The sequence below is a fragment of the Artibeus jamaicensis genome, unplaced genomic scaffold (assembly GCF_021234435.1).
Source record: "Artibeus jamaicensis isolate MK-2021 breed Jamaican fruit bat unplaced genomic scaffold, CSHL_Jam_final contig_456, whole genome shotgun sequence".
NCBI lineage: Eukaryota > Metazoa > Chordata > Mammalia > Chiroptera > Phyllostomidae > Artibeus > Artibeus jamaicensis.
The window spans coordinates 2,244,134-2,255,966 of NW_026521839.1; the positions used below are offsets into that span (position 1 = coordinate 2,244,134).

Sequence of the window (11,833 nt, forward strand, 5' to 3'; positions counted from 1 at the left end):
GCCCAGTACCAGAAGCACAGAGTAGTATGAGGAGATACCACTATGCCACTACTATTGTTTAATGCACCATCACACTGCCACTGCTCTTCCATTCTTCCGTTAAGGGCTAACATGACAGCACAGTCACGGCAGGGCCATATTGCAACCACAACAGAACTCTGCAGTGAGCATTCATTTGTTGTCCTTTCGAGAACTATTTATGGAGGACATACATTTTTGCCAGGTACTGTGCCAGTTATTACGATGAACATGACAGACACAGTTCCTTTACTGCCAGAGCTTACAGTCTTCGTGTTGGAAAGACAGAGTTAAATAAGCAAATGTGATATAATGTTATCTGTGTCATGGTAAAGAAAAATAGGGCCATATGGGGCAAAGATAAGGGATGCCTAATCCAACTACAATAACTAAGAAAGGCATCCCCCCAAAAGTAACCTCTATAATGGGTCCTGGAGTATTTAGCTAATCAAGGCAGGTGAAGGCAGGATAGAAAACGTCACATTTCCTATTCGCAGAATAAGCAAGTGTGTAACAGCATCCAGGAACTGAAAGAAGTCATGGATATAGCTGAAGTTAAAAATCCAAGGGGCAGTATGGCAACAGAACATTCAGAGAAGAAAAGTAGAGGTCATGAGGAGCTGTGATGCATGGCAGAGTCCGTATTAAATTTAAGGGCAGTGTAAGGCAGGGAAGAACTGTAGACAGCCGAGTGACATGGTCAGACTCACATTACAGAAATCCCATCATGTTTGCAGCCAACAGAACAGATTCAAAAGGAGCACCACCAGATGTGAGGTGGGGAGGAATGTTTAAGTGTCTTTGCAGTCATCTAGAAAAGCAGTGCTGGTGGTCTCGGCCAGAGTAGTAGCATCAGTGGAAATGAAATGAATGGACTTGAGAGGGAAGAAGAAGAACCAATAGGACTTGTCACAGATTGGAGATAGTGGCTGGGTAGAAGGAAGAGTCACGGATGACATCCAGGTTTTATTCTTCCCTGGGCAACTGGATGACTGAATTGTCATTTATGGAGATGAAGAACATGGGGAAAGAAGTGGTTTGGGAAAAAAAACAGATGACAAGGTCAGTGAAGCATCAGCATAGTTGAAAGAATCCAAAAATACAAAATTAGAACAGCCAGGCTGCAACCTCCAACCAAAATGATTCCTCCCCGCAGTGCAGGCCCAGTGCACACATCTGGGCAGGCTCACTGAGACCAACCTAATGATGACCCCGGCAGTGGAATAGTAGACAGTGCATGAATGACCAGGAAGACAAACAGGAGTCTCTTTCATTGCTTGCCAAATCATCAGAATTAACTTGGACAATGCAGATAATAAATAGATCCCAGCTGCTACTTATCTATATGATATTTAAAACTAACCATAAAAAGATGTCCTTCCTTGCCCTTATATCACATAGCATTTCAATCTGCCAAAGCAAATTACATGTGAACTTCTCATCACTTATGAAGATTTCTTACTGAAAACAATGAACTTGAATCTGATAAAGTCTCTGGAATCTATAGTCTAGATAAAATGAATTCACAGGAAATACAGGGGTCAGAAAAATATGTTTATGGTATCACAGAGATCATAGAGGTGAGTCAGCGAGACCCAGAATGTGGGACATTCAACATCATAAACAATTTGGTTTCATCAAACAAATTGGAAAAGCAAGGGGAGAAAAGGGAAAAGAAAGGGAGAGATTAAAAGATACTTAAGATATACATATTATCGCTTTACTGAATGTAAGTTACACACTATTTTTTTTTATTTTTAAAGCGAAAAAAATAGCAACCAAAGGTAATGAATGGAACTCATTTGGATGTTGACTCAAACAATCCAACTTTAAAAAAATATTGTGAGAAAAGCAAAAATTTGAACAACTAGATATTAAATTATAGTAAAGAATTACAGCAAGTCCTCAAATAATGTCATTTTTTCAACATCATTTTGTCGTGATGGTGATGAGATCCCACAGGAACTTAACCCTTGTTTATATCAATTAGTCTGTGGTAAGGTTGGTTTTGCCACACATTTCAACTAAAAGTCATAGAACTTATCTATGATGTTAAGTGAAGACTCACTGTATTAATTTTGCATATGATAACTGTATTATACTGTGGGTTTTTCAGTTTATTTTATTTTGGAACATATAATACAATATTTGTAGACAAATGAAATAATAGGTATATGAAATTTGCTTCAAAATAATCTAGTGCAGATAGAAAGGAAAGTAGGTAAGAATAGATATGATACAAGATTGGTCTTATAATGATAATTATAATTATTAGAGCTTGTGTCTTGACATTTGGATGCATATAAAGATTTCTGCACTAAATCTTTTAACTGACTTGCCAAGAAATCCCGTATTTGCGGAAAGCTCCAGCAAAGATCAAAGAAAAAGAGCAACAGTCAGTTATGATATAGAAATGAGCATTCATCTATCAATTTCTGAAGGAACTTTGTTATGCATTGGACTGACTCTCTCCCATGCAAGTCACTCCTCTCCACAGTTTGTGTCTGGAGGTCTTACAAATGGAGCTTTGTGGCAAATGATAATTTGCTTTGTGGCAAATTATCAGCTATTTCCACTTCTAATCCCTTTTTTAAAATTCAAACCTCTTCTTCATTAGGCTATCAGGAGCATTTTGTCTTCTCTTTCCAGTCATGTTCTTTTTTTCTTTTTAAACATATCAAGGCCTTTGGGGGGCAATCTCAGAGACCTTCCTCTTCTAGCCTCATGTAGACACTTCTTTTGCTGACAAATTCATTCAGTGCTGCTATAGGTATAGGAAGAAAATACTTCAATCACCTGCCACAAGATGGGCTTAGTTAATACATCTTGTTTGGCATGATAAAAAATAATAATATAATAAAATATTTAACTAACATTCATATATCACTATTATATTGAGCCCAGTGATCAGAGCACAGCATCTTAAAGATGAAAGAAGAAGTCACACCCACCATCCCTGCCCTTTATCATCACCATCACCATCCCATATCTGCCCAACCACAGGTCTAAATGACTTGGATGCCGACTTACACATAAACTGTGCTATATTTTTAAATTATAAAACACCTCAAGCCTTAAGAACACTACCTTCTGGAAACAAAGTCACTTGATCTACAACTCTTAAAAGGTTTATTATGTTAAAAAGACAAAAAACTCTGAGAAAAGTAACACCATGACTTAGAAGTATTCTAAATATAATAACAGAACAGAATTTTTACTGGCAACAAGTGTTGATTAGAGCATAGAGAGAATGAACTTGAAAGCAGGAATGACTAAAATGGAGGAAAATGTAAGACAAAAATGTAGATAAGGCAAAAGTCATCGCAGACAGAGATGTCTGTGGTGGTAAAGACCAAACCTTCACAGTTTTGACTACACTGATTGTTTCATTCTGAATGTGCCAATATCATATATCTCTATGGGCAATAAATTGAAGTTATCATTGCTTTCTTTCAAGTAACCAGGAGAAAAAGAGCTAGAATCATTTCAGGAAAGCTGTATTTCCCCTTGTTTTCCTAGAAAAACACACTCTGTTATTGAAGCTTTTAAAAATTTTTTTCAATTAACAATTGATATTCAGTACCCAGAATTCCACTTCTGGGTATTTATCTGAAGAAATCCAAAACAGTGATTCAAAAAGATATATGCACCCGTACATATTGCAGTGCCATGATGAGTGGATAAAAAAGATGTGATATATTGAAGACATACATACATACATACACACACACAAACATAAGCACAGTGGAATATTACTTAGCCATAGAAAAGAATGAAATCTTACCACTTATGACAACATGGATGAACCTAGATGGTATTAAGCTAAATGAAAACTTAGGGAAAGACAAATAAATACCATATGATTTTACTTCTTGAAGATTTAAAGTCAGTGTTGGATTGATTATTCAGTGGCCAGAACCATATATTCTTTCCCAATACAAGGCTGAGCCCCTGAAATCTTTGAGAAATTATTTCCTGATCTACTTTTCTCCAACACTTCACCTCAAAAGTCTTAGAGACTTTTGTGGCAACAACCCTTTAAATTTAAGGAAACAAAGTAAAGAGAAGAAAGGTTAAAATGTACCTACAAGAAGTAATGTGTTGAAAAGATGATGATCAGTTTCTATAATTCACAGAACAAGCATCCTATGACTTCAACTTCCTACTTGAGGTCATGTTATCAAGGTTCTCTGAGAGGTAAATGCCTTTCAATCTGAGTGCTTTCAGGCATCTGTCGAAAGTAACTCACTCATGAGTAGGATTAAGGAAAAGTGCATAATTCTCTCCAAACAAGAACAATCTTCCTACTCTCTCTGGGACTGGAAGACGGCTCTAAATAAGAGGTTCATTTATTTCCATGCACCTGTGATTTTGTTCCTAAGTGGTATGAATAGCTATTGAGCTTCTGGTTCAAAAGCAGGACTTCTCTTTTGCAAATTACTTACCTCCCATTTCATTCAGAGGAGATTCAAGAAGGCACTCTCTGATGTTTATGATATTGCCTTCTATAAAACACTTGAAGAGAAAAGAGGTAATTATTTAACTAGTTGGGTGGGAAAGGAGGAAAGGTACCTTTCTCGTTTGAAGTTAAAACAAAGTAAGTATCTAAAATGCTTCGTGAGGCAGTCCTATATAAGTGTTTTTATGTTTCCATATCACATTTTCTTGGTTGCTAATATGTGAATCATAATCCATAGCACTTCACATATCATATTTTAGTGTGTAAGCAATGTAGACAAACATTTCTTATTGCCCCCTTAAGCACACAGTATAGACATCTGTTGACTTGACTTGCTCATAATCCTGCATTAATACTCAGTCAAAACTATCTGATGCTGACCATCAATTCTAGGTCTACACGAAGATAAAATGAAACAAGAATCTAGCCTGTTAATAATACATGGAGATTTTGGTCTCCCAATTGTCCCTTGGAGAACTTGGGGGAAAATCGGGTAAAGAGGGAAAGAAGCGGTCTCTCCCCATGACTGTCAGCTGCTGCAATGTATTAATTATTTTTTACTGGAGATATGGATCCAGGCAAAGTGACCCTGTATTATCCCTGGGTTTTTAGAAGAGTCTGATTGTGTGGAGTTTATTCCTTGGGTCTTGGATCTAAGGAGTTTCTCTCTCTCTCTCTCTCTCTCTCTCTCTCTCTGTATATATATATTTATATATACACACACATACATGTATATATGTGTATACATAAATTTTATATACATAAATTTATATATTTATCACTATATAATTTATATATTATAATATAAATTTAACTTGAATTATATATAAAATTGCATATAATCATTCTATATGTATATATAAAACTTACATATTTATTTATATATAAAATTTATATATTACATATATACATATATATGTGTGTATATAATTTAACCTAAGAAGAAGTCGAGTTGCTCTGCAGAGAGCATCTTTGTGTGTGTGTGCCAGTTAGTTTTTTAAGGATGCAGGGGCACTACCTGGGATGCATGCTGCCTTTTCAAATCTGGAAGGCTAGGCCTCCTGCCTTCAGCCCTCTGAAGGCAGGAGCCCTAGTTCTCCAAGTTCTCTCTTCCACTTGTGCACACTACCCTGGGGCTCTGTAGTTCTTGGTGGGGCTCTGTGGGGCTAGCACTGGCTTGCCAAAGACTGCATGTAGTCAGCTTTAGGGCACCTCCCAACAGTTTCAGCCCATTAACCAGAGCACAACAGCTTGATGAATTAATGCTTATATAGGCACAGTTGGCAGCTTCTAATTAAATAATTATGGCTAAGCAGCTGCAAAGAAGCTGTTATGCACCCTAGAAAGCCAGCTGTCAGATTTGTTGGTCCTAAGACAGAGAAAGAGTTAACCCTGAGCTCTGGATGTTAGGTACGCAGGGGAAGTATATTATATGTAACGTACATGCTATGCAATATAAAGTTTCTGTGAATTTGTGCTAGTCTGTCCTTGGAGGGATGGAGAGCAAAATGCTCCTCAGCAACCTCTCAGCGGTCTAACATAGCAAGAACAATTATATGATCAAGAGAACAGAGCCTGTCTAGAGGAGTGTAAAGAGGGCACAGTGTCAGAAGCATGATGAGTCTTTGATGGACATACAAATGACACTGAGCTAGCAGGCAAATACATTTCAGGGCTTGGGCCTCATTTAAATGAACAAATGATTAGAAATCTATCATAGTCTTTTGAGGGGGGGCAGAGCTAGTATGTTTATTTGGCTGAAGCATTTTAAGATGCTGTTCTCAAATAGGAGAACAAGGTAAATATCAGAAACCTAGATTTGAACTCCAAAGTACATTTCATCCAAAAGGTGAGGGAAAGATATTTGTCCTACAGGATCACAGATAATGTCAAATTCCTCCACAGAAGGCTAAAAAGCTAGAGTCTTACCTCTACACTAGTGGGAAATTCACCAGAAAGAAGAACAGTATCTGCGACTGAGCTCTAGCACAGGGGAAATACAGATTACAGATAAAGGCCATAGATGGGGTTATTAGACCAAATCATGCTTGTTACTACATATCAATACACTTCAGAACTAAGAGCTGATTTCATGTTTCTCCACAGGCTGCCCTTTCTACACAACCCACATGACTTCACCTCTAAAAAGCCCAGCATGTGACAACTCAGTACAGAACAACTTGACTTCCCACTGACCAATTCACCAAGGTTCCCAGCACCATCTACAAAGAAATAAGCACAACTGTAGGCGAAAATCAGTCTAAGAAATTCCTTTGTACCTTTATATTCAAATAAATTCTGGCGTTTCAACCCCCTAAATGTATGGGTTTGCCTTAAAATAAGAGAGAAAATAGAATGTTAACAATGGAAACATTTTTATGGAATTCACTTCTCTACTCCCAGGCCTGTTGAACATAAGCAGTTAAATCAAGCACTAAACTTTACGACTGATTCACTGCCCTCCTTTCAAAGGTGAATGGCTTATAATTCATCTAAAATATGCCATTTTCCAAAAGAAGGCAATCTGTGCTGAAAGTTGTCATTTAAGCAATGGACTGACCTCTAAGAAACCGAGTTAAAAAGCTTCCATACTATAGTTTCCTTCCCTTTTTTCCCTTGTATGTCAGTAATTCTACCACCTCCACCTCAGCTAACTGGAGGATGTTTGCATGTGACTGACAATTCTCAAGGATCTAGCTCCTTTTAGATAGAACTTAAATGAAGTCAGCTTAATTGAGTCGGCAGTGCAAGTCAAGTCCCAGTACAAACTAGGAAAGAATCATGAGAGGGAGAAAGGGGGTCTTTCATCAGTCTAGACTGCCATCTAGCCAAAACCACGTCATTCAGTACAACATCCACTTGTGTTTTCAAAGCCCCTGATGAAAGCACGTCTTCAGCAACTAGCTTAATAGACCCCCAAAGTTTAGATAAGAAAAACAGACAGCAGCACTTCATCCATTCTGAGTCTAACAACCTCCATGGACCAAGGGCCAAGTTCTAATCATCACTTTTCTTCACAACTCAATATCTGGCAAACAGATATACATGTCTGTTTTCATCTCTCATAATACCTATACCAATATCATTTGCATCTAGTGATTTTTGCAGCCTTTTAATATTCTGTGACTTCAATTGGAAAAACATAAAAATTGCCTTAGATAAGACTTGAGAGTTGAATAACAACCTCTAATACTTTAGCTATACCTCAAGTTTTTAAAGAATTCCTAAATAATATTCCTTAGACACTGAACATGCAGACCATACACATCTGTAAAGAGAATCGGTGCACAGGAAAAATAAAAACAACCCTTTGCACTTACGGTAAAAGACGTATTCGGTGTAGCTTGACCAGATTTTGTCATCTGTATATTGATTGACAAAAGATGCTGTCACTGAGGAGTTACAGGCCACCATGTGGAATCCACACTCTGACAACATATCAAAGGCCTTTTCCAGATGCTTGAATTTGAGATAAAATCTGGAAGTGTACCTTTCTGGGGCGCGGTCAGGGTCTCTGCTCTCATTCAAACTTTCTCCAAAGACTTCCTTTGCCAAGGAAATCCTTCCACAAACCAAAATCCGGGGAACTCTCCGAAACTTAGCATCTGCCTGCCCCTCTCTGCCCATGGTGCAGGACCCCCTGTAACCTACAGTAATGAAACCCCACTTGCGGTCGCCAGGGAGCAGTGAGGAAGGGGGGCAGATCCTTGTGTCACTTCCTTGGGAGGCATCTTCAAAGTCACTATGGCAGAATTCCTCTGGGCTTTGCTTGATTTCATCAGGGGTCAGGAGTTTGACCAAGTCTGGAAGCTGGAAGTACTCAGCTTCTCTTTTCAGTCTTCCTCTTTCTGGAAAGTGATCAGGCAGGACCACCTGCCTGTCCCTGAGATAGTCCAGGATGTAACGAAACAAGAATCCATCTCTGTCGATGAAGAACCTTCCCTTGGAGTCCTTGGCCAGATCCTGAGCCACGTCTCTCTTTGGGGAAAACATTTTCCACAGAAGGGAGTGAGGGATGCTTGTTAATGTGGAATGGCGAGTGAAATAAACTTGTCCCCCAACATTCAGCTCCATGACCTCGGGGAAGGAGTTGGGGACTGTGGCCCCTTGTTCTCGAGGATAATAACGACTACAGTTTCCACTCAGAGCCATTGTCCCTTTCTTCTTCCTCCTATTCTGAGTTGAAGGTGCAATCCCAAGAACGCACAGCCTTACCCTTCACATCAACTTGTTAGGGAGGGAGAAGGATGCACACGTATTAAAAATGACCTCCCCTAACCCCGTATTTTTCCCCAAGAAAGCAAAATTCAGAAGAGTCCACAGGTGAAGTAGTTTAAACCCTGGCTGGTGGTAAGCTATTACTTCATGGAATATAATCAACTCATCTCCATTTGATCTTCCCCCAGGCTCAGTAGAGAAGGCAGGCCAAGTCCCAGTTAGTCAGAGATCTGTCTAAAGGAAAAAAGAGAAAATTATTTCCTCAAACCCAGTATGAGTCAGAAAAAGAGAGAGCTGCTGGAGAGGGGAGGGGAGAGGGAGGGGAGGGAGGGAGAGGGAGGGATACAGGGAGGGTGTGAGGGAGGGAGAGATAATTTTACATAAGCAGCCCTGAAACTACTGATTTCAGCCTTTCTCCAATGCACTAGCTTCTCTCAAGCTATTTTGTGTCTACAATGTTTATCCATATGTCTGTCTCCAGCAATTAGTATTAAAAACATTTCTATTTGTATTTCTGCATTTAAAAGGAATATGCAATTTTCAACTTCTAAAAGGGGATTTTTTTTCAGCTGGACAGGAAAATCAATAAACCTCAGAACTTACTTACCTCATTGAGTGCTGGAAACTCAGTCCTGTGAAGAAATGCCCATTTTCAAAGCAGTCAGAATGCACAGCCACATGGAGCCTATTAATGAAAAGTGCCAGAGAGGTGTAGAGAGGTGTGCTCTCAGAAAAGATTATATTTTTATATAAATGTATATTTGCATGTATGAACATATATATTCACTTTTAATCTCATTAAAGCAAGTCACAAAAAAGTTAAACAGTGGTAAGAGGTGATTGGGTTGAAAAGCAGAGGCAAATATTCAACCAAAGCGTCTCCAGAAAGGGAAAAAAAAAAATCAAAGCCTCAACAAGAATCCTTCAAACAGAAGCGAGTTAGTTGCAAGAGGTACCAGGACTTAGTAGCTTTTCAGAAAGCCCAGACGCAGGCAGAAAGAGGTGCCCTGCTGCGGTCCCAGGTAGCCATCCCACCTGAGGGCAAGGGCGAAGGGGCTCCCATGTTCCCAGCCAGGTGGGAGCAGGTGGGAGCTAGTGGGAGCTGGTGGGAGCCGTTGGGAGCCGTTGGAAGCCGTTGGAAGCCGTTGGAAGCCGTTGGAAGCCGTTGGGAGACGGTGGGAGGTGGTGGAAGCCGGTGGAGCGGGTGGGAGCTGGTGCCGCCGAAGCACGGAGATGCCGGTAGATCCTGGGCTCTGGCTGATAAGGCGGGCGACGGAGCTGGGCGGTTCCACAGTTCCCAGTGCAGTCGGACTGCTGTTGTTTCAGCAGTGCAGGCAAAAAACCATCCAGGGAAATGACTATTACATCATCTTAAAGGAATATGGCTTGGAGAAAGCGGAGGCAGCTCCGAGTCACGTCCTCCTCGGTGACAGGTTGCCGGGACTGCTCGGGGACGCAGGGCGCCGGCCGTGGGCACGCGACTCCCAAGCGCTCTGGGCTCGGGGCGGGGACGCGGCGCGGCCACTTCCCTCCCTGCCCGGCCGGCTGGGACGTTTGTAGTTTCCCAGGGCCTTTGCTTAGTCTTTTCTTCTCTTTATACCTCCGCCGCCTCCCTGCAACCCCGAAACAAGCCCAAACCAGTGGAGAGATCACTGAATTTTTGCAGAAGGGCAAATTTCCCCTCTAAAGCTTGCTTTTTTTTTCCCCCTCAAAGCACACCGAATGATCCCAAGGTTCAAACTATAAATTAGCTGGTATTTGGGGTTTGTTTTTTCACCAAGGGATTAAACCATGTTCTCTCAAACACCCCCCTCTTTTTTTCCTTCCTGCTCCATCTCTCCGCCACTGCCCCCAGCAAATAAGTAAATATTTAGTCTCTCCGGAATTCGTGCTTTTTCAAAACAATACATGAAGCACTGATACCCTCAGAAAGCTCACAGTTTGCACCACCAAGTCGTCGTCTTAACTTACCTGTTAGAAATTGTAACGTGCGATCTTTCTCTGGGGCGGTTTCCCACTGAGCATCTTCTTGGGTGTGCCCCCAGGCCCGCCCTCCGCACTCAGCCTCAGAGGTCTCTGGTGGAAGACATGCCTGCTAAGAGTTTGCTCCTGTCCCAGAGGACTCCCTTAAGTGCATCATTAGAGTTTCAGGAAGGCATTTCCAGGGCAACCTAATCCACTAACAAAGTGCTTCCAGTTGATCCTGCCAGTCAACAATGGCCCAGCCAACAACTTACAGTAAGTCCGCCATTTCCCCTTCAAAACCCCAGCGTTTTCGGACTCCCATTCTCAGTAAGAACATAGTACTTCATCTATGAATAATATATGTGAGCCACACTCCATCCCCCAAAATTGCTATTTAAAAAATATAAACACCAAAAATGGATAGGAAAATATGAATTAGATACATTTTGTGGGATACATGTGCTTATTGCCAACTCTCATCTGAAGACTTAGCTCGAATACAGATGCAGCAACGGGATGCATCTCTAGGTTAACAATCTTTTCTTTCAGTGACTATCAGGTCACTGAAACACACTCAGAGTGTTAGCTAGCACTCTTAACATCTGATTGTATCTGCCTTTGTTCTTTTAACCCTATCACCTGTTCTGGCCTCAATCATTGGGATATTAATACCAATGATTGGCATTAATCAAGAACCAATCAAGGAAAAGTTTATTATTTGATGCACTCATATCGCCATCTACTGTCCCTAAGCTGTCAGTGCCGATCTGTATCTGGCAGCTTAGCTGGGCCAAGTTAGATTTTTTTTCTTGACTTTAAAGTTTTTCTACTGACTTGACTAATACAGGAAACACTCCATTCACCTTGATAACAAAATAAACATTTAGTTTCCATCAGGTCAAGGGAAAAATAAGTCTGAATCCATGCTATTAAGTATTGGGTTTGGTTGTGGTTAAAAGTAAACAAATGTTTTATTTCTGACAAAGTAGGCCAGCCAGTGTACCATGACAAGAGCTTTGGAGATTGGATATTAAAATTCCAGAGACAGTTTGAGAAGAAGTGAAAGCTGGGAGTAAGAAAAACTGTAGCCTTTTAGATTAAAAGGAACTTGAGGAATGGAAATCGCCATCTTATCTTAGAGAAACTGAGGACCAGAGAGAGAGAGCATTTTGC

General features: G+C 40.5%; 1 protein-coding gene across 3 annotated transcripts in view; it reads right to left on the bottom strand.

Annotated features, from left to right (window-relative positions):
* The window catches only part of KCTD16 (potassium channel tetramerization domain containing 16), a 222,660-nt gene extending 212,537 nt beyond the window's left edge, over positions 1–10,123 (bottom strand). Inside the window, exons 1-3 of one of the 3 annotated variants that reach the window (XM_037154089.2) lie at positions 9,731–10,123; positions 9,303–9,380; positions 7,798–8,929 (exon numbers count right to left, since the gene is read on the bottom strand). In XM_037154089.2, the coding sequence (XP_037009984.1) occupies positions 7,798–8,629 (832 nt within the window). In that variant the 5' untranslated portion in view covers positions 8,630–8,929; positions 9,303–9,380; positions 9,731–10,123. Of the gene's footprint in view, positions 1–7,797; positions 8,930–9,302 lie in introns of all 3 variants that reach the window. The other 2 variants (XM_053666504.1, XM_037154088.2) reach the window with 2 other exon arrangements.
* Between the last annotated feature and the right edge of the window lie 1,710 nt (positions 10,124–11,833).